The 23986-nt window shown below is 38.5% G+C and overlaps 1 protein-coding gene across 3 annotated transcripts in view; it reads left to right on the plus strand.

The window, feature by feature from the left end:
- The window catches only part of sh3gl2a (SH3 domain containing GRB2 like 2a, endophilin A1), a 42756-nt gene extending 31253 nt beyond the window's left edge, over window positions 1-11503 (plus strand). Inside the window, exons 2-11 of one of the 3 annotated variants that reach the window (XM_061717799.1) lie at window positions 900-968; window positions 1696-1768; window positions 3251-3394; window positions 3649-3782; window positions 3889-4047; window positions 5063-5166; window positions 5328-5446; window positions 6237-6251; window positions 6859-8929; window positions 9033-9169. In XM_061717799.1, coding sequence (XP_061573783.1) covers window positions 900-968; window positions 1696-1768; window positions 3251-3394; window positions 3649-3782; window positions 3889-4047; window positions 5063-5166; window positions 5328-5446; window positions 6237-6251; window positions 6859-6884 — 843 coding nt within the window. In that variant the 3' untranslated portion in view covers window positions 6885-8929; window positions 9033-9169. Of the gene's footprint in view, window positions 1-899; window positions 969-1695; window positions 1769-3250; window positions 3395-3648; window positions 3783-3888; window positions 4048-5062; window positions 5167-5327; window positions 5447-6236; window positions 6410-6858; window positions 8930-9032 lie in introns of those variants that run through there. The other 2 variants (XM_061717792.1, XM_061717786.1) reach the window with 2 other exon arrangements.
- The last annotated feature ends 12483 nt before the right edge of the window (window positions 11504-23986 follow it).

The following is a 23986-nucleotide window of genomic DNA, read 5'->3' on the forward strand; positions in this document are numbered from 1 at the left end:
CACGATGACTCATAGAGCAGCAATCCTCAGAAAGTCTGACACTGCACAAACCTCTGCCACAGGCTTAGCTTTATATACCCTGCTGCTCTGTCTGTCACAGATCATCCCTCCCACCTTAAAAATGCGCCTCACTTTACTCACTCGATTCAAGATAGTCGCTGTTACTTGACATAAAACTCCGGATGACATAAGTCAGCCTCCAACTTGACTATTGTATCTGTAGGGCTACTGTGGCTCAGGAGGTGTAGTAGTCATCTCTCAAAATGAAAGTTCCTGGCAGTATCGAAGTGTCTTTAGACAGAGCATTTTGAAATATTTCATTTCTGTCATCTTTTCAATTGCTGAACTTGGCATTCCTGATTGCTCCTTGAATGGCTGTTTGGCCTCAATATGTCTGATTGCTGCCCCCTGGAGGAGACAAACATACATCACATGGTGATACGGCGTGCATGGTTGGAAATCTGGAAATATTATTAGGAGACACAGTGATTCCATCACTGCAGCTGCATGCATCACTTGCAGTTTTTAAATGAGCATTTATTTTATCTCATGTGTTGATCTTGGGATTGCTCAACTGTCAACCTTACACTGAATTTTTAAAAGGAGGAGCTAGGAAATGGTCTTTCTTTATGAGCATTAAGCCTTTTATTTTGTAGTACTGTATAATAAATTATTAATAATAATAATAATAATAATAATGTATCTTCAGTTTTCATGTGCAACAATTTGAAATTAGAAGATCTGTCTTCTGGCAAATCAAGAAAGAATTTGTACTTTTACTGCTTTTTTTTAACAAATATTTCATTCCAGGACTGAGAATTGTTTAGATAATTTTGTCACCTTGTGTTTTTTTTTTTTAGAATCCATGAAGCTGATGTTTTATTTTGTTTGTTTTGCAGAGGGTGAGTGAGAAGGTTGGAGGAGCAGAAGGAACGAAGCTCGATGATGACTTCACTGAAATGGAAAAGGCGAGTTATGACTATCTATTTTTTTTTTAATCTTCTAGAGCAGTGGTCCTTGAAAGGTCTGGCTTGGATATACATTCTCAATGTAACATTGTATTTTTATATTCTTTGTGAAAAATAATAAAAAAGATTTGAAACAGAAAGGTCTGGCTTTAGGACCCACCATCACTTCTTAATGACACATGGAAACCCAAGTTGAGGAAAATCTTAAACTTCTCAAATGTATCTTATGAAAAGGTGGTGCAGTTTGAACCTGAGACTGACTTAATAATGTTTTCATATATAAACATAAAATATAACATGTATGACAACTGACAAGTTCTTCCAAAAATACAGGAAAAAAAAGTCCCACGTCCACTGAAAATGTGTCCACGACTCACTTTTGGGTCCCGAGCCACCACTGTTCTAGACGTTATTGGTGTGTTGCTAGATTATGAAATCTTTGAAGATCAACTTTCCGGTATATGTTACAACATAGGGCCCTTTTGATACGCAGGATTTCCAGAAACATCTAACATCTTTGAGGATTTCACTCTAAGCATTCACTATTTTCTTTCCGTCACAGTTATCTTGTCACCGTGTAATGACAGGATCTGTGACCAAAGTCATATTTTATTGTTCTTCGGTACATGTTAAGCATGTGTTTTGTATTTTATCTTCTCTTACCTGTTATTTCTGTACGATATGAATTTTTCCCCTTCTGCATGTCGTTCGGCGTTGTGGCTTGCAGAAGGTGGACGCCACCAGTCGAGCGGTGCTGGACATCATGACCAAGACCACCGAGTACCTGCAGCCAAACCCAGGTATCTAAACCAGCTCTGTTCAGTAGCCGAGATTCAGTGATTGTTGTTTCTTATTCAGATTGATTTTGTCCTGTCTTCTTAGAGGTAAAAAGTATTTTCAGTGTAATTACAGCCATTTACCAAGGATATTAAATGAATTAAAAATCTGAAACGTTACATGCAGAAAGCAACCCAAACTCTCACTCTTGCCATGATGAATGCCGACTGTTTCTAATTAATGAAATCTCATGTGAGGTGCATTGATTCTTTTTTTTGTTTGTTTTTTTTTTTTTGTTTTTTTTTATGTGACTTAATGACTTAATCATTTAGGGGATTTGAGATCAGACTTGATTGCATCATTCATTTTGTGCACATAAATTAGTTTCCATGATCTGTTTTGAGTTAGGAAAAAAATATGACAAATGTTAATTTAAACAGCCACAAATAGATTTATAAGAATTACAACTGTTTGATTATTACGTTTAACTTTGGAACAGGCTGGATATCCAACACAAGCAATGCCAAAACATCCACAGATTTAAATTGCTATATAAAACACATGGTCTGGTCAAATTATAAAGAGAGCGGGTGGTAACACTTTGTTTAATCAACTTCGGTCTTGAAATGTTTGTGTAATTGTTGTTCCTCATTTAGTAAGTTTGTATTGTCCATTACCTACTGGTACTGTTGTTCTTACCATCACTGACGTGTTTGTATGTACTATATGTCCATGTCCATTATGTCCATTACCTTCTGGTATTGTTACTCTTACCATTGCTGGTATTTTTTATAAATATAAGTTAACGGTTTATTATAAATATAAGTTAACGGTTAACTTTAAATATTACTATATACATTGTTCCTGGATTTGCAGGCATTGTGGCCATGAAATGCATCTGCATTTCGTAGCCACAATGTGTGTGAATTTAAGTGAGGTGAACTGTAGAAATTTTTTTATTATAATTTGATATAGATCTTTTTTTCATTTGTTTGGTTGAGACAGGAGGAAGCCTTAAAAAGAAAATCTGTCAAGTTGTTAATGAGAAACAGGGGTGGGATTAAATAAGTTTTCTTCTTCCCACTCCCTTTCGAGTGTTGACGAATTAATTTGTATTTTGAACCTGCACCTGATAAACCTGATAAAAGGTATTTGTTTAATTTTATGTTGCACGCAGGTAACTTATGTTATGTTTATTGCTCGAAATAAATAAATATGATGAAATGATGAACTCACTTTCTGAAAAGTTTACTTTTGATTATTTTGGCTAAGATGCTGACATAGCAGCTAAATCTTATCTGAAAAATTCTACAATTATTTTTCTTTATAAAATAATGAAATTCATGAACATTCCTATTTTAAAGAGTATCCAATTTAAATTCAAACATCAAATTAGATTTAAGCAGACACAACCCCTTTATAGATCTCTTTGGACAGCAAATGTAAATCCTGGTCGCGTATTTGATCCCGAGGTGTTTTATCCAATTAGAGTTTTGTCTTTACAGCCACCAGAGCCAAGATGAGCATGATGAGCTCCATGTCACGCATGCGAGGCCAGGAGAAGGGGCCGGGCTACACGCAGACCGAGACCGTCCTGGGGGAGTCCATGCAGAAGTTTGGCAGGGAGCTTGGAGAGGAGTCTAACTTTGGTAAACTTAAACACATACTTTTCTACAATCTCCTCACAGACACAGCACCATATTTATCTTCGTTCACGGAGGCAGTAACAGTAACATTATACGAGCCTCTGCGAGTTTAAATATCTGCTGTTTTTCTTTCCATTAACAAATGATCGATTTGAGCTGTTATTTGAAGAGACTCCCTGCCTTCTACATGCACCTTTAAATAAGCAGCTGACATAAATTCACCGTTCTGTTCTCCATGTGTCTTTATTTTCTCCCAGGTCTCGCTCTGATGGATGTTGGAGAATCCATGCATGAGCTTGGTGAGGTCAAGGATGCTCTGGACATGGAGGTGAAGCAAAATTTCATTGATCCAATGCAGAACCTCCATGAAAAAGATCTCAAGGAGATTCAGGTACATGTACTGAACTTTTATCCGCACAGAAGTTGGGCAAAAAAACAAAAAACAAACCAAAGCTGCTCAAATCATCATCATTTCAGCATCTAGTTGTCTTTTACAGCATCACCTGAAGAAACTGGAGGGTCGTCGTCTGGACTTTGATTATAAGAAGAAACGTCAGGGCAAAGTGACAGAAGATGAGATCAAACAAGCACTTGAGAAATTTGATGACTCCAAGGACATTGCTGAGCAGAGCATGTTCAACCTGTTGGAGAGTGATGTAAGATTGACACATTTATACATGCCACACGTCTCCCCACTTCAAGAATTATTTTCACTTTATTAAATAACTTAAATGTTCAAAAACCGCAAACTGTAAATTAACTATATTTTGTATTACGCTTTTGTTTACTTCAAACAATGGGAAGAAACTTGAATCATATATAATACTATTGTTTTACAATCATAACCATTGTTTTAGTAGTAAAATATTTCAAGTACCTTATGAAAAATGCACATTTAATGATATGTAACTTTAGGTTATATTGTATAAGGACACATGATTAATAACATTAACCATAAAATTTGAAGCTGTAGAAGCTTTGAAGCAGTAGAATAATCACCACGTTAAATAAACAACTTTCTGCACATCTTGATTCTAAGCAAAAAAGCCGTAGGGGACATAAGTCATCAGTAAATGACAGTGCAAAAACTTAAAGGGGACCTATTATGGCATCTAATACCTATTTTAAACAGGCCTTGAATGTCTTTAAAAACAAGCTTTTGATTGTTTTTGCTAAATACATTATAAATTCAGCCTCTAAACCATGTCTTTATCATCCCATTCTCTAACCTCATTATCTATGCGGGATTCTGAGTGGGCGGGGCTATGATAATGAGGCTCTGTGCTGATTGGCTGCCTGAATGACGCGATACCCCGCTATGAAAAAATGGCAGAAGCTCCGGCCGGCAGAGTTAGTTGTGGGCGTGGTTTCAGGCATCGGAGGCCAACCGATGTAAATTGCGCCCGTCGTTACGTAACAACAGGCACAGAATCTGAACGGCTCGTAGAAGCCACATCACACTGGATGGCTCATCCGGGCGGCTGTACAGACACTGCAGAATTTGGTTGCTTTCCTCCTTCTCTGAGTTGGCAGGCTGAGGGGAGACCACTTTATATATGTTAAAGCAAGAAAAAACATGTTTTTCATAATAGGTCCCATTTAAATTTGAATGGCCGTATCATCTCAGAGCAATGTTGATGTTTAATGGAGCCTTTCCTCATGTGCTGCTAGATCGAGCAGGTGAGCCAGCTGGCTGCGTTGGTCCATGCTCAGGTGGAGTATCACGCCCGGTCTGCCGAGATCCTCACACAGCTCTCCAGCAAAATCGATGAACGGTCAGTACTAATGCAACTCCATTTTTTTCATGAAGAAAGTGTTGTTTGTTGGTTGTTTTTATGTTTTTGGAACAGTGAGCAGTTATCTACGTTGCCAGAGAAACAGAAGAAGAGAAAGACTTATCTGTGCCCTGAAGGATTGCTTTTCTCCATCTTTGTAGCATAAGGGATACCTCTGTCAAACCGAGGAAAGAGTTTGTCCCGAAACCGCGTACGTCTTTGGACTTCTCTTCCATCAGTGAGAACCACAATGGAGGCATCCACGGTGCTCGTTCTCCAGGTGAGACCCAGAATACAAAGCAAACTGTTCAGAAACACCTCCAGAAACTAGTCCTGATACCTGGTACTGTTCACACACCGCTGGCTCTCAGAATGGTCAGCACATCTGGAGGAGTTTCTATTATTTATTCATTTATTTATTTATTTATTTATTTTCCTTTTTTGTCAGCTTTTTATTAAATGTTAGCTGTAAATTTTCAAGTAGAAACCAACACTGACACAAGTAGGAAAAGAAAATCATAAATTATAACCAAAATGAATGCTAATGCTAATGCTCGAGTCTTCTTTGCGCTGAAACGGCAAATTGTCTTTAGAGCTTTATGTTCTGTTATGTCATGTTCTGGGTCTCTTGAAAGCGCCTAGGGACAACGTCTGTTGTAATAGACGCTACATAAATAAAATTGAATTGAATTAAATTCAAGCTTTACTCTCTTTTACTATAAATAACAGAAAAAGGAAAATGCTTTTATTTCTGTTTGTTTCTTGAGATGGAAAATGAGCACAAATGGAGGTAAAGCTTGAAATAATTAACAGAGATTAAAATCTTGCACAGTGAAAAAAAGAAATTCCAGAAAGTAGAAGTAAAAAGGGATTTGGAACATTTTGGAAAAGTGGAAATTATTCTACATATACCAGTATGCTTGAAAATTTACAATGCAAACATTGGCTAATGTTGTCCTTTTTTGCAGCGTTTGTCCACCATTTATTAACACTTATCCAACAACCCAGAACCAATAAATACAACTTTGAACTCTTCTTTTTCCCCATTATGATTTTTGTTGGATCTGTAGGTGCGAGGTCTCCAGGTGAGCTCGGTCAAACTTTGCCCATCTGTGTATTCATCAGTCCATCTTTTCTGTACGATCCTTTTCATTCACACTGAAAACTCAACTTCTTCCTTTCATCTCCATTCCGCGCCATTCCTCCTGCCCTCCATCCTGCCCTCCATCCTGCCCTCCATCCTGCCCTCCCTCCTGTTGTGTCCCTACCCCCTCTTTGCAGCAAGGTCTCCAGGTGAGACAAAAGTGATTTTTATTTTCAGAATCAAAATCACTTTGTCCTTGTAACATTTACAACAATTATTTTCCTGAGAAAATGTTTACTCTTAAGCGTTCCAGACAAACAGCAGAAAATCAAGTGCCGTCCGCTCGCCTTGCAATGAGTACCTGATCGACAATGATGCCAAAAACTCACCAGCAGATGGGCATTTGCTCTTTCTGTTTTTGTTCTGTTGTCACTTCTTTAATCCGCTCATGTCCTTGTCTGTCTCACATGAGTTTCTTCCCATATTTTATCTTTTTATTGACCTTCTCATCGCTGCGACTTTCTCCATCACTTCATCGTTGCTACCCCTTAAAAGTTAATTTGCTTAAACTCTTGTTTCACAAATCTTTTCTCCTTTCCCCTTTGCAGCAAGATCTCCAGGTGAGCAAGAGTGACTTGGGAAGACATCACTCTTATTTTTTCCCTCTTTAAATGAACTTTATAAGTGTTTTTTGTCTGCATTTTTTGTTTACAGTACAGTGCTGTTTCTAACCCTTTTTTCTCCTCCCCCATCTTTATTTTATCGTCAAAGGATTATTAACCTGGTGTTATTAACCTGGTGTTTTGTGTAATGTCTTTTTTGTGTCAGTTAAATGAGAGGATTCAACATTTGATATATTGCATGTGAAAGTTCAGCCGGATAAAAATATTAGTCTTTCTCTGTTCGAGTTAACAGACTTCACCTACAAGCATTTGAAAACATATTTTGTATTGCGCCAATTCAGAACAAACATCAACTCATGGCAATTTTACACAGAAAGCAAACAAGTTCAGTGCAGTCCAATTATATCAAAATGTTGCCTAACTTGTTAACAATCCGTATATCATAAATGTTATTCCAACTGAGTCCAAATTACAAATTCATGTCATGTTAATTCATCCCATTGAGAAAAAAAAAAATAGAGCAAACCCAACAGATTGTATCGAATCTTCACTTCATAGTAGTACTAAATGCTAGAGTAATGTTAATAAACATATATTAGACGTGTTTATAGTCCAACTACAGTACAGACCTCGTCTGGCTTGATGTATAGTGTTGTTGGGAGACATCTAATACTCGCAACTGCTTTCTGATTGGACTGTGTGTGAATGGTGTATAGAGGAGCAGAGCACCACCAGGTCAAAGTAACTTCTTTAATGGAGTTATCAACATAGTATAACATAGTTGTGTAGTTTCTGTAATAAAAATACAGACTATAAAGGTCTATATTATCCATTCTAAACATTATCAATAACCCACATCAACTCATCAATATTTAGTTTACTAAAGAGTTGGAGCCACGTGATTGAGAATATTCAATCTATTTTGCTCATGTTAGGCCTTCATGAGCCTCATGCGTTAGCGTTTAGCAACAGTTGCAATGCTTATCGCAGCCATATAGATATTATTTACCAAACGGACACCAAACTGGCAGTGTTTCCTGATCCTGGTCCTCAGGGCCCCCTGTCCTGCATGGTTCCCAGCTGTTCCGCTGCTAGGTACTATTAACAAACCTACCGGTAATTCATCTTAAACAACATAGCAACACTGTCACTGATACAACAAGTGCATGTCTGATTCATAGAGAGAAACATTATACAATTAATTGAGTGTTCAAATGTCGATGCAGGGTAAGTGAAAGTTCTCCAAAGTTCTGAGCTCAGGGGTCATTCCAGTTGAAACAAAACTGGTTTGTTGTACATTAATGACTCATTTTGCGAACTCGCTCAAAGTAGAAGTAGTCATTTCATTTTTCAGCAACAGTATTATTACTGAAATTCTGATATTGGTTTTGCTACTCCTTATTGCATAAGTTTGTTATATTTCTATTACTGCTGAACACTAAAAAAAAACAAAACAGAAAACACCCCAAGAAAGTGACCAAAGAGTTGCTTAAAGCCCAGACATGATTAATTCCTACGATGTTAACCCAGCAGAGCTTATTGAACATAAAAGCTGGAGGCAGCATGAGACACTAAGAGCAGTCGGTGTTCATTGGCTCACGACTTCAGGGAGCCATTGTCTAAAAAGGCTTTGTGATCAAGTTTTTAAAATGTTTACTAAAATGTTTAATCCTTTGAATTCATGATGAAAGAATATTTTCACATTTTCACAAGCTGATTTCACTTGGAGTATCAACCAGAGAGCACCGTCCTCTGCTAAAGTCAGAGGTATAACTATATTTAACTTTATTCAGATCTCCACCATAATCGAACATGATCTAGAAATTAATTCGCAAAATCTTCTCCGCTTCTTGAGTGGCACAAAAAAAAAAGGCTAATGTTGATCCTCTCATTTAACGTTCCATCAGAATGACAAAACAAAAGTGCATTACCCAAAATATTGAGCTTCTACTTCAAACACTGCATACCTTCATGATTTCTGGTCACTGATGGTCACCTTTTGTATCTATTTTGTCCTTTTTCTTCTCCTCCTCCCTCCTTACAGCCCGGTCTCCAGGTGAGCCTCTTATGTCACTATTATGATCTATATGCAGCATCTGAACTCCTCCTCGGCGCTCCTCTAACTGTCATTTTGTGTCCTCATCTCCCCAACGCTGCAGCTCCCTTGGACCAGCCCTGCTGTCGCGCACTGTACGACTTCGACCCCGAGAATCAGGGTGAGCTAGGCTTCAAGGAAGGTGATATCATCACCCTCACCAATAAGATCGATGACAACTGGTACGAGGGGATGCTGCACGGGAACTCAGGCTTTTTTCCCATCAACTATGTGGACATCCTGGTGCCGTTGCCTAACTAAGAAGTCCAGATGACCATCTGCCTCCGCAACATGTCCTGGCCTCCAGTTCCATTATTCCCACTAACCTTCTCAGAAATTTCTTTCCTTCTAACCAGCTTCGCTCCTCCTTCAACAAGTCTAAACCACAACTAAACAGTAACAAAATCAAAATGTGAGTAAGAGCGATGATGTTTAAGTGTAAGCATGCACCAAACGAGTGCAAAAAATATATGTAATGAAGATGGGGGGAGAAAAAAAAGTAGGAGTGATATGATGGTTTTCTTAATCCCAGAAGGTACCTTCAGGGTTCTGTAAGCATTTCAGCCATTCCTGTCCTGGTTTTCGTCTTACTTTAAGTTGGCTGTCAGTCCATCTTGAGTTTTTTTGGTTTTGTTTTGTTTTTTGTGTAGCAGCTTTTCAAATTCATACTGTCTCTCAATCTTTATACTCTCTGCAACCCTCTACAGTAGATAGCTTTTCTCCAACATGCCACAGAACACAGTACAACTTGTCCACGTGCTTTACGTTTGTTAGAATATAGGCCGAGCATGTTTTTCAAGGTTTTTTTTCATATAAAAATATTAATTGAACTGAATGGTTTTATTTTAAATATTCCTCACCTTATTAACGGTTGTCTCTTGATGCGTTGGGGCATCCTCTGAAGAAAGGATGCACTGTCCAGACGGGCTTTCACTAAAGTCGTGGACAGAATCAAGCTGACAGCTGAGCATGTTTACTTTTTACCCATTCAACAAGTGCAAATGATTGGCCATAATATGAAAGATTTAGACCAAAGTCGGGTCAGTGTTAGCAGATCTGTTCGATGCATCAGGGTGAAGCTTGCTGTCTTTTCGTTCCCTGGGACTTTTACCAGACAAGGAACAACGCTTCCTCCAAGTCAATGATTTGCAAAACTGCAATATGTGAAGTTTAAACTGTTTGAAGTGACGTGAGAAAACTATGGTGAATAAGTTTTAGTCCTCTGAAATATACTTTATAAGCAACACGAAGCATGGTTGGTGTATTGTGACGACGTTTCTTAAAGGGCTTGACCGCTCATCTTCTGCAGCTGCAGGTGTAGCTCTGCTCGCTGCAGCCCTGTTGGTCTTGTTAGTACTCTGTAAACTGTAAGTAGCTGTAAACTAAGAGGAGGTTAGAGGTGAATACTACCAGGAGGACAAATGAGTGCACAAAGTAGACTGAGAAAATTTTTTGACTTGATGGAAAAACCTTTTAACATCTGAAATTATGCAATAGACACTAAAAGCCCCTTTTGTTTGTATTAATGCAGACAAATAGTTCTGTTCACTTCTTCACATATTGGACCTCAAATAAAAAAAAATAAAATCTACCGTGCATGAATTAATTTACCCTGACCTGCCATGCGCGGCATTGTGTGGGAATGTTTTCCAGTCCGACTGAGAATCCCCCACGTCAGTGGGGACTACATGTGCACAGCACACTCGGTGCACACATCAATCCTGAGGCTTTATTTTCTGCAGCTTTGATGATGTATTAACCTGTCTGCTGCTCGACAGCAACACTGTTTGTTTAAGCACATGTTGTAGTAATGTCGTGTGTGTATTTAAGGGGAGTGGGTGTGTATTTGGGTTTGCATACTGATCATGTTATGCAAGGGGGACGGGGTTACAGAGGACCTCTGCAGCTGAGGTAGTTAAGATATACTGTCTCTGACAGTGTTCCTCATTAAATCAAGCATCAATTCATTATGTCGAGCGGAGCTGCAATAACTGATGCAAAACTAACAGATAACAAATTAAGTGTTACTTTTCCTTTCAAAGGGAAGCACAACTAACAGACGGTATGCTTTGTTGGCTGAAGAAGAATAATGATACAGTTTGAAAAGGTCATGTGTCAGTTTATTTTTTAAGGCAAAACAAATCCTTCCTTCTTTCACTTTTTTTTTAAGAATGTTGTGTATTTTTGCCCTCAATGAGGACTGTACAGCTTTTTGTGTTTTGTTTTCACCTTGTGTGTATAGTCATGCATCTATAGTAACGTATCATATTTTTGTAACTGTGACAAAAGTATACACATACAGAATAGATGTATATATATCCATATATATATATATGTACGATATGTTACCCAGAAGTGATATTACAGGATGGATTCTCTGTGCTGCACATGATTGTCTTTGGGATGTTTTTTGTGTTTTGTTTTGTTTCTGTTTTATTCTGTTCTTGCACTGGATTCTAAAAAGTGTATGCTTGATGTAAAGAAAATAACGCGATAAGTCAGTGTAATTTATTCAAATAAATACCAGTAAGTGATTACTGTTTAATGGTTTTTCACACACAAACACACATCTGGAGTCCCGCGAGTGGAAATTTGTTTTAAGAAACAACAACTCGCCACACTCACTTTAAACTTTTTTTTTTAGTGTGAGGAATTTTATCTTTTTTTCTTTTCTTTTTTTTTTTTGGTGGTTGTTGCCGGCAGATCAGGTTCGATCCTGCACTATGGAAAATACTGTACAAGCCGTGAATTGACCCCTACCTGCATACGGTGCGGTACATGTGGATTTACTGCAAAGCCTACAGAACCAACAAAGAGGGGTATTTTCCATTTCTGATAACTTTATAATGTTTTCCAGTGTAATTTGGAGGAGTTTGTCCTTTTCTAGAGCACTACATTTATTGTGCTGTGATAAAGTGTGCTGTTCCACTTGCACAAAATCTGTACATTTAAACATTTAAGTAAAAAAACAATTATTATGGAAATGCTTTCTGATAAATGATTACACTAATATTGACATGAATGTAAATATGAACATGGTTGTCCTCTGCACTGAGCTTGTTAAGCATTTTAAGCTCATCATCACTATCATACTTATGTCTGTTTACATTCATTGTTGAATTGCGACTTTGGCTTAAGATTTTGAGCACTTTGTCCACCGCAGAAATACAAAAAAAATCACAAAAATGCAGTGATAATGTGACTTGTGTACAACACAGAACAGACCACAGAAACTAAACACAAACTGGATTGATAGGTGATTATAATTTAAAAGATGGTTCCAGGACATTTATACAGACAAAAAAAAACAACAAAACATGTTTTGCTGTGGACATTTGGAACTTGGAGAATAAGAATTCAATGAATTGGTTCTATAATTTAAAAAAAGAACTGAATGTAGGACTAAGAGCTTGTTGAAGTTAATTGTAGATACTCAGCCTAAGCAACATGTCCTTTAATGCACACTGTGGATAGATTGACTGATCATAACTGTATGACAGTTATGATCAGTGAAGCTTTTAGGTCTCCACCCTCAATCTTTCACCACTGGCTACACCCTCTCTCTCGATGTGCTCGGTTAACACCTACACACACACACACACACCACTGTGCAGCATTGACATTTATCCTGTGCAGGGTAACCTGAAATAACGTCCTACTGCAGACTTACTCGGCCAAGTCTTTGGAACAGCATCAGAGCATGTCACCCTCACTGTCACACGCCCTGATCACGGCAAATATGGACACAGCCTTCAGTTTGTTTGACGTGGTGTATGTGAGGTGAGTCCACAAACCCCTATGCAAACCAAACAATACAGTAACTGGCTCTGTGACATGTGTACAGGTGGAAAGTGTGGATACAAGGCGTTTCCAAATCGCTGGTGTTTATGAAGCCGTGACAGTCTGTTTGAGTCTTACTCACTCACAAGAAATTAAGCTTCAACTATAAAAAGCAACATCTAGTGGTGGGCAACTTCAGCTGCAGGAAGCTTTCTTAGAAAGAAATGTTGTTTTTGACTGCTGAAACTTCTTGCCGCACATTTCAATCGATTAATGAGCAAGATAACTACCTCCCGTGAGTCTTATGTTACATGAACTTGATAATGGCCGGGTTTCCCAGATCCAACCTCTCTTAAGGATTTAAGAGAGGTTCAAAGAAGGTTTGAACTAAGAGAGAACCCTAAGATACGGGTGTTTCCCAGATGACTTCTTAACACCGTCCTTTAGTTTCGCTCTTTCAGAAGCTCTTTGGAGCAGCTGTCCGGTTCTGAAACCAAATGAATCGATGCCAGGCAAATCGATCACCGATCACTATCAGCGCATTTTCACACGCAGCACTGCTGCCTAACGCACTAATTCACTGCTGCCTGTGCGTTATAATAAAAAATTAAGATGATAAATATAATTCAATGACCCTTTTTCATCCAAACGGTGCGTTACTCCGTTATTTCTGGCTACAGTGAGGCTTTTTTTCCCCACACGCAGAAACCGGGAGGAAACGGGGTGGGCGTTTGTGTGTGTTCAAAAACATGAGCCAAGAGAAGGCGAGTTTCGCAAATCGCAACGTGGAATTACAGCAATCCCTGGTTTTTCGCAGGGGTTATGTTCCAAAAAGAACCCGTGATAAGTGAAATTCTTTTTACAATTATAGAGCGCTTCAGATTGCAGAGATCAGCCCCGCCTCGCACGTATTCCTCCTCTTCTGAGACCCTGCATCCCGACTCGCGCTGCAGCGTCTTTTTATCCTAAACCCCGCGGTGCAGGTTTTTTCAAGAGAAGAAAATAGTTATGGGTCGTTGTCTTCGCTCTTTTTTCTTCTGGGCAAAAAGATTCTTTAATATAAACCGACACCATTGATTATATTTGAGACTGTAATGAATGATTCATCAAAGGCTCCTGTTCTTCAGCTGCTGCTTCCCTGTCATCACACGTAGAGGTGCTCGGGCTCGGGCACGGCGCAGGTGTCACGGCTGTCTGACAGCCCGGTCCGACACGTCCAGGGGACTGAAGTGCTGACGCACGAATGCGTTCATAAAAACAGTTCTGCTTCGCGCGGCGACGCGGTTGATTTGCAGCGAGAACATGCTGTATAGCAGCCAAATTATCAAATAAATGATATTCATGATGATCGTTTTATTTGTGCGTAAAGCATAAAGCATATACAGGAACACACTTGTTATTCCTTATTTTTCTTTTTTTTTCCTTTGCTGTCACCAATAAATGCTAAACAATATAAATCTAAAGTATAAAATAGATCAAAATTTGTGCGGGGTGCATTGTTTTAATATCTCATTGCTTGGTGTGATATTGATTTGCCTGATGCGGCTGGATCTGTGAGTCTTTGTTCACTAAGATGGTTGTAAAGACTGGGTCAGCAGCATCTTTCATTTCCTTCTTAATGAAAGAGATACTTAAGCTAAGAGCAACTCTGGGAAACGCGATTTTCTTTCACAGGCTCCTTAAGAAGGTTTGAAAGAAGTCTTTCGCTGTTAAGAACTACTTAACTGATCTGGGAAACCCGGCCAATGTCTTTTGCAGGTGAATATTTTACATGAAGAATGCAATAAAACAGATCAAGGGTGCTAAGTTTAATCAATTGCTTTAGAATATTTGTGATGATTGTAAATTTGTTATATACAAATATAACGAATACAAATTGGTTCAGTCCAATGTTCAACAAGTTAATGGGTGCATGATAAATGACCAGGAAGATCCAGTTAGGCTGAAAGATAATTGTAACCTTTCAAAACAAATGAAAACACCAGACTAAATGAATGCAAAGAAAAATAAAGGATCTAAAACTTAAGATAAAGTTAAAAAAAAAAAACATTAGCAATAATACTAACAGTTGGGGAAAGTGTATAAGATAAAAGTGGGCATTAATAAGGGATTTAAAACCTGCAACTGCATTCATGTGACGCCAGAACATCACAAAACCTGTGTAATTTTTCGTTGTTCGTGCAGCTGAAGCCTTCAAGGCGGAAGGTGAAACGTGTTCAATAACAAAAGAAAAAGGAGTCCCGTTGCCTTGTTTCAAGTCTTTGAGACTCACAATTGGCAGATGAGAGTGGATCTGGGGAAACGACTTAGAAACCACACTGAGACCTGAAATTACGCTGAGCTCAGAAACAACAAAGCAAGTGCTCTTGCTTGACCTCATGATCCCAGAGGGAGAGAACGGATCAGGCCAGCGACTAAAGACGGAAATAGAGGAACACCACAATCAGATGTAAGTATATATGGTGATTATATCAGCATGAATAGTGTGTTGGAAAGGGAAATTAGGAGAAAAAAAACGCAGGCACTTAATCTGAGTTAAAACACTCTTATGTCCACACACGTAACAACACGTAACGATTTGTAACAACGCTTCTGACACACACACACAAAATACTGTAGCTCAGAGTAGGATGACACCAATGAAAGGGATGAGGGTTTGGGGTGGGGTGGGAAAGCAATCCAGTAAAAAGCATTCCTCGGGACCCTCTGTCCTGGTGGGTGGCCTGCTTGGATGCTGCAGCTCTTCTTTCAAAAATCCTCTACAGCCATCATGTCTCCACCCTCCCTCCTAAGCTACAGACCCTGACACACTGATGGATGATCCCACCATGCTTAAACACCACATGATCCTTGACCACTTGACATAGATGTTTTTAAACACTTATCAGCTGCTGCAACAGCACATGTTTAAAAATAAAGTTATTTGACTTTATTGAGTCTGTGTTATTTTTTTTGTTTCTTAAAAATCTGGCTGAACTGGCCCATCTGCATGGGTTGGATTTGATCAAACGTTTTGGTTTGCGTGTAAAGGGAAGCAACGCTGCTCAGCTGCTCAGCCATGGCAAGCATAAACTGGTATTGTAGGCAGCCGCTTCATTGTATCTAACATTTGAATCAGCAACAGCCCTTAATGCATGACTGGCAGTCTGGATCTACGTTCCAGTAAACCCCAAACCAAACCACGGCAGACCACAAAACACCCACAGGAGTCACAGGGATCTTCCACAGACTTACCATGGCCAAGCAGAAATATAAAACCACAACGCATTCAAACTGGATCTATTGTCACAATAGGAACTTTATATTAACTTACTGTTTTTATTATTACAAGTGATTTAGTCCAGGATGAGCACCGGATGAGAGCTTACTTTTTACAGCTCTGTGACAATCTAACCCACAGCTCCTGACGTCAACACATAATAAATGTTACCTGCTCATTTGATGAACAAAGCTGCAGCAAAACAATGCAATGATAAATAAATGTTCATAAAAAAAATCCTGCCTTGTGACGGTTTTTAGGTTTGCCCATAGTTGATTGTACAACTATACTGTAAGAGTCTTTAGATAAATGTCTTCAGTTTTCTTTTTTTTTTTTTCTGGGGTCATTACTCCCATTGAGATTTTGTGTCTCATTTTCAAGTGAGACATTTTTTACATAACCAAAATATCATAAAAGATTTTTTAAAAATAGTATAGAAATATGCAATTAAGTTCCTCAATATCAATAATGAAATAAAAATCCTCAATATGATCACATTTTTACACTTTGTAAAAGCAAGTGCATAATAAAATCATAGACTTTAGCTCAATAATGACAACTATAAGATTACAATAGCACAATAAAAGACACAAAAGCCATTTCACGAGTGACTGGTGACAAGTGAATTACTGCCTAAATGTTGTTTACCTTAAGTTTAACGTAAGTTAGCCTTTTGATTGAGTGTGTGTGTTATTGCCTACTAACACAGCAGAGCTGAAAGTGAAACTGCGCTGAGACGATCCCTTGAGTCCGATGGTGATCAAAGCAACACCACACTGTCTTCATCGTGAAACAATAAAGCGATGTAGGACATCAAATTAACCAGCAGCGCCCGGGCTAAAACGCTATATAAGTCATATTTACATGCTCCAAACACAACTCAAAAGCCTCAATTTTTAAAGAGTTAATGAATGATCCACCTAGCAATATTTCTGCTGCATATATCAACATGTAAATAGCCTTTCTATAAACCCTTTTTGTGTAAACAATGATGACGTAGACCGTATGCGCGCGCAATTTGGCAACGGAAGTATGGCGGATATAAACAGCTTATCAACCTATGCAAGGCAATTATCAACTAAAGATCGCAAACATTACCTTAACAAGTTGATTTTTGACAAATGGTGTCCGACTCCTAGATCCGTGTTCTATTGATGAGTGGGTTGAAGACGTTAGCAAGTGGCCAAATATACAGTGGCCAGATATAGATACCTATTTAACTGAGAAATTGAGCGTGTACTCCAGAGAGAAATTACAAGCCTGGATGTCACTGGATGCCTATAAACACGTTCTCTGCGGTGATGCACAGAACGTCAAATAACATGACATGGACTCAGAGTTTTGTGTTTTGAGATCAGAAATTCTGTAATGCTGTATATGTATCCATACAGATAGATATGTATCCTATATGTATCCATACAGATAGATTGCAACCTAAAATTATTATTTACCGTTTACATCATTCAGAACCAGTGTGATTCCAATATATCACTGTATCACATAGGCTCAAGTGCACCCTAGTAATTTATTAATTCAGCAATAAAGCTATTTATTACTTTTACCTGGTAAAAAGCTTTAGCAGCGAAGTGCTGTGCTTAAAAGCTAATGTCAATGCTCAATAAATTCATGATGTTACCAAAGCCAATGAATAATCATGTTAAATCAATATCCATCCAAAATAATTGTGATTGTGATTTTTGCCAGAGAGAGAGAGAAAGAGAGAGAGAGAGATCAATTCAGGTGGTGAAAGAAGGAATCAATATTATCTGATCTGATTGTAGCTTAAAACCATATTTATGCTTTTTGTAAAAAAAGATAAATACCCCCTTTTTTTCTTTTCTATCTTTTTTTTTTCGCTGACGCGCCTCATGCACTGGCATGGATAGGGGCCCACTCACATTGAGAGTGTCCAGGGCCCAGAATTTGGTGCTACGCCCCTGCCAACAGGTGAAAACTTTTCTTATCATTATTTTTTATATTTTGGTGTCCCTTATTTAATGTTTCCACACCTCTGTCCTCCTACACAGACTATAAAAAACTCACAAGTTTGGAAAAAAAAAAAAAAAAAAAACATCATGCACACACTGTCTAAGGGAGACAAAAAACATAACAAGAGTCAAGAGTAACTCGTAGACGCTTCACAACAACACACCCCTACCAGATACTCACACACTGCGAGGAGCAGCTGTTGGTGGGAGTGCACCATTGTGTGTTACTACATGTTTTCCTGTGGTGTTCATACATAGTTTCTCTATTCACCGGGAAAGCCCAGCTCTCAACACTGGGCTGAAGCAACTAATACCCCTGTCTGTCAGAGACGCTCAAAGACCAAGTGATTGGAGATGACAAACGAGGCGGTAAGACAGGTCAGGCAGCTACATGGTTTCAGCTGGAGCAGAAACAGACAGGAGAGGAGAGGTGGGTACTGAAAGAAGCATTTAAGATCTCATCGAAAGGAGGTGAAATATACGTGTGCTGGATGCATTCTTGCATATCTGTGAATCATCCCGTCGAGGTCTCTGGGGGCTTGACGCCACACTTTTCTGTCAAGTCTGAGTTTGTTTCTGGCCCGAGCTTTACCTCCAGTTCACTCCAATAAAATGGCTGTTTTTGAACTTCGTGCTCTGTACTGTCCCTACTGCAGAAAACACAGCATGTACTGTATTTTCCACTCATCGTTAGTACATAGTATACCACCATGAAAGCAGAAATATTACAGCAGCTTCCAGTTTTGGATGCCACAACTGTTGATGCCTTAGTTGGCACTTTATTATATGGTATGCAAGATTGGTTGCACACTGGAATTTGTTTTATGAAATAAAACACCATCTTGGTGTGTTTTGTTTACTGCAGATTTTACTATTATTCACACATTGCATACCACATTTTGGCAAAATCAGTATATACAATGTGGTTTTAAAAATGGACAATGTGTGTGAAAAGTGGGCAACAAATCCCTAAAGAGGAAACTGCCACTAAAAATTTGAAACTCGGCTCAGAGGGATCATGGATGACGGACCTCGTGAGGAGGTCGAAGGGAAGGAGGCGAGAGATGATCACCCACCTCCCAAGCGTGGGACTTGTGATCAAACTACATTTTCACTACTTTCTTGAAAGTAATTTGGCTTTTATTTTTGACTAAGTAGCTGTGTACTACTATTTGTAAAAAAAAGTATATGAATAAAATAGTTATGGAAGGATCTAAAGTTGCCACAGTTTTGTATGGAAATAAAACAAAAAGAAGAATCATTGACCAAAAGGTTTTGTCTTTCCAGGCAAGGATGAGTCGTGCCTTACTATTTTTAGTCTATTTCTGTCAGAGAATCATTGATCAGTTAAAGAAAAACATCTTTCAGTGTAAAACTGCAAAGAACTTTGACCTTTGAGCATCAGTTCTGTAGGATATTATGAAAAGATTCAGGGAGTCTGAAAAAATTTCACCTCTTAAAGGCCAGAAAGCACTCTTGGATACAATTATATCTCAGTTTTTTGCGAATATGTCACCATCAGTACAACATCTCATCCCCAAAGGTCCTACGTTATTTCAGCAAGAAAGACACAAGACTTATTTTCAAAAGAAATGAAAGGAAATTTAAAGGTTGCATTACTATATTATTCTTATTGAGATATAAACTCTTGGCTGTGACGGAGGAACACTTTTTAGAATTCATACATGACTTTGTGAGGCTTCGTGACTTCAATCCCAATTTTATCAGCATCTTAGAGTGTACTTAACCTAACATGAGCCAAGGAAGTCAGCAGTTGCTTTTTTAAACATTCAAAAATGCCCCTCTAGTTTCAGCCCATCATTGGTGCTCCACTTCATTATTGGCCACACTGATCATCTCCGATCAGTGTTGCACATTTGAAAAGTTTTATCTCGCTGTTCAAGAGACCTCCATAAACACCAATGGCAGAAGAAGAAAAACATGTAGAAACATTGTTGGTGTTGATATACTGTAGTTTTGCTGAATATTGTAGCTACCGCTGCTATTAAACTGTGTCTCCTCGAAAGCACCAGCTGAGGGAATCTTCATGTTTTTCAAGAGGAACTTCATTGTTAGAAGTTTAAATAGGTTTATTATCGATTCCACTCGACTATTTATGAAGAAGTGGGGTCTGAGCCAGCAAGCGTAGTCATTTAAATATATAATACTTGACTATAGATTCTCTTTTGTGGCTTTACTTGTAAAAAGATTTTTTTTTTTTTTTTTTTTTTACATGTGAGCCAGCCCAGAAGTAGAGAGAAGAGCTTTCCTGACGAATGGTGGCAGGTTAAGGGCCAGCCGCATAGCATGCAAAACATTACAATGGGACAACATTTGGTGTGCAAATCCATCAGTCCATTCAAATGGAGTCCCAAACAAAAAGCTGATATACAAACAAATCAATACACCTGAGGGGAGGAGGGAGGAGGTAGAGAGAGCAGAATAGATTAAAAATGAAATAAAAGCTTTCTCCACCTGCTTACATTGACAAGAAGGAACATGTTTAAACCTGACTCACTGAAAAAGTGATAGATCTTGCGCTTCGATATCAGACGAAGGACAAAACATGTTATGCTACTCGTAATAATTCAGAAACTGTGATATTAAAGTGTGTCAGGATTTCCCAGTTTGTTGTGAAGGAGTCTGAGCGAGCGAGGCAGTGGAACCTGTCTGTTTCTGGATCTATTCTCCTTCTTTAATTCCAAACACAGGCACACCCATTACAGTGCTATTGTGCAGCCGAAACCTCTCTATGCATGACAGAGCGTGGCAGCAGGTTCATTACCTGCGAGGACTGCCCCAAACCCACACACAGACACACACACACACACACACATGCAAGTAAGCATGCAAACTCAATAACTCACACGCACTTGTCCCATGTGTAATTTCTGTACTTATGGCCTTATTTTAGTGCTATTCCTGGGTCTTTCTAATTATCTATGTATATGCAATTTTATGTATCTATATATACATGCATACATGTACATACATGCATTAAAATGGAGGACATGCATTTTAAGAGAGCCTCACATGCTCCGTTATGGACTCCCACCGCATTTTAAACCAGATTTTATTCACAATAGTCATTTTAGTCTGATTTTAACTTGGTTTGTGCCTAAACCTGAGTATATTACAGTTTAGTTTGAAAGTCAGGTGAAGATGAATATGGGAAATTTTCAAATTTGCTAATGTGACAAAATATGGCCAAAGTGGGATGTGCATTTAGAAAAATAGCCCATGCATGTTACTTCAAGAATGAATCACTTCTGTTCAGTACTCATAAGCTGTCCAAAGGTTATATGGAAATCCTCCAAGTGATCCAAAATGTAACAGCAAAAAGCTCAGATGAGAAATAGCAGAATATATCATACTTCTCCTTTATCAACTCCTTTTCTTTGGTGTCCTGTTAAATCTTTAATGAAATTTAAATTCTTCTCTTTACATATAATGACTAAGTTTTTCTAAAATCGTAAAAACCTCAAATGAGCCGAATGGAGCAATCAGACTACAAAATGTTTTGTTTTTTGTTGTGGTTCCTGGACTAGAATAGCAGTCATGAGCTTTCACTTACCAGACTCCTGTTGTGTGTTTCAGTTTAAGTATGGATGTTACACACTCTCTCTGTCTTTAATTATAGGTTTAAACCTCACAGTTGGTGAGTGGATTAGGTCATAACTTTAGCTATGCTGCTGTAAACCTCAACTCTTGGTGGACCTCAACAGATGCATGCCTGTTGATTCAAGTGGAAGAAAAACAGTTCTATCAACAATGCCTGGGAGCACAGCTTTGACACATATTATACAGTCATTTCACTACTATATTTAGCTCTCACTTGTGACTGGTGGGGGGTAAACGGGAAAAACGTGAAAGTATTATTGCTGGAATTAATATCCATGATTAAGTGTAGCCGTAACAAAACAGAAGGTTATAAGAGTTGCCTGGGAATATCGCTCTGTCTCACTCTCACTTGCACTGTTTCCTCGGCCGCTGACCCACTTTTAAGCCATATTTGGCTTTCTTTACCGAGGACAAGAACACTTCATAAAAAAGTAATCACAAAGGTCATTTATCATCCAACCTGCCGAGTGGCTGGAAGATAAATTCACCATTACGTCAGGGATGCTTAAACACACATGTATATATCAGGATGACTATTAGATAACTTTAATAAACTTGACAAATGACTCTGAAAAACATGGGTTACACTAAAAAAACATTCTTTACCAGATAATTGTAGCAATTACACTGGTAGCAGATCTTCAGAAGATTCTGTCCACAAAGAGAGCGATATGTTGTGTTTGAGCACCTGATTGCTCGCACACAAGATGTGGCTTGCATTGACTTTTTGCCTTAAGTACAGATAATCCACGTGTGTCAGTGATTGAGGAGGTACAAATCCCACGGTAACAGACATACAGGTGGCACTGGAAACAAACGGCATACCAGTCAGGATTTCTTTTTCTGTCTTCCTTGGCCACTTACCATGCAAGGCTGACTCACAAGGGCAGTGTCCCTCCCCAAAGCCTTGCCTCAGGTATGCATGAGAGTTGCAACAGTTTCTCTCTATTTCCTGTATACACACACACACAAAAACACACATACACGCACAACCAAAAGTGGACTGTTCTGCATCATATCCTGTTCCAGTGGTCGTGTTCAAGTCCCTCTGTCAAGTAATGCTTGAAGATGAGCCGGTATGGTAGTTGTATGTGTCCTCTTTCTCAGGTAGAAAGGAGCTTAATCATTTAAAACATACATTTTACAAAGCTAAAATAGACGTAAAGATTAATATACATAGTGTATGTGTGTATCCCAACAAGGACTTAAAACAATATGCTTTTCCACCAGACATGTGAAACTTGTTGCCTCAGAATATTATATTTTTAGCCGGGGGACTGCCAATGGAAACTAGCTCTGTAGCTAAAATTGGGTGCATTTGCATTTTTAATTTTAAATGTATATGAATGTACACTGTCCCTTCCCAAATAAACTGAATTGAATTGAATTGAATTGAATGTCAAAAAATATGAGCCATCCTCTTTTAAAAGCAGTGTTTATATTTTATCTCCACTTGAGATTGGTAAAACTGCATATCAAAACTTGATGGTTGTTATCTCTGGCATGACCATCTACACTAGTAGATAACTTTGAGAGCAACAAGGTCCAACAAAGGCTCTAAAAACACACAGGACAAATAGAAGAAGAAGATCACCATCAAGCGCACTGCTGTCTCCAATGTATGAACTAACACTGTGCACAGTGCACTTTGAACTTTAATGGTTGGATTATTGCCTGCTGTTCTTAAAAAACACACACTCTTTGGGATTTGTTAAGACAAATCAACCATCTTTTAAAAAAAAAGGGGTTCACCATCATACAAACGTGGATTTTCAGAGCCAAAGTCTTTTCCACAAGTACTTCATCTGTCAAGTTTAAAAAGACATGTCAGGTGTTTGACAGCTGAGAAAACACAAAAATGTGTCAGTGGATATCAGGGGAAGCTTGATGAATACCTGTATCTTCCTGCTTAGGCATCAGAGGATTTGGATGGCGGTGAAAGCTTGTCAGCAGCGACACACAAAAGCCTTGTTGTGCTTCACTGAACGCGCTAGTTAAGTTAAGATACGAGACTTAAAGAAGGATCTGGCCTTTATTGCAGCAATAATGAAGATCCAGTTGTAGCAGGGCTGCTCGCTCACATGTTGCCAATATTTCATTTGATGTGTTTATTCTAGTGCTGGCCAACGATTCAAATTTTTAATCTTAATTAATCCATGATTTCTGTAATTAACTGCGATTAATCGAATATTAATTGCATATTTATTCACACATTTTGTGCTGTTCTAAATTACCTCAAGGTATTTTTCTTTATGTTTTTAATACTGTTAACAACCTGAGAAAGGGCAAATATGCTGCTTTATGCCAATGTTTATTCAACTTTCCACAAAAAAAGCTTTTGACCTGAATGTAACATTCCTTCATAAAAAC

Source organism: Cololabis saira, chromosome 1 (genome assembly GCF_033807715.1).
Source record: "Cololabis saira isolate AMF1-May2022 chromosome 1, fColSai1.1, whole genome shotgun sequence".
NCBI lineage: Eukaryota > Metazoa > Chordata > Actinopteri > Beloniformes > Belonidae > Cololabis > Cololabis saira.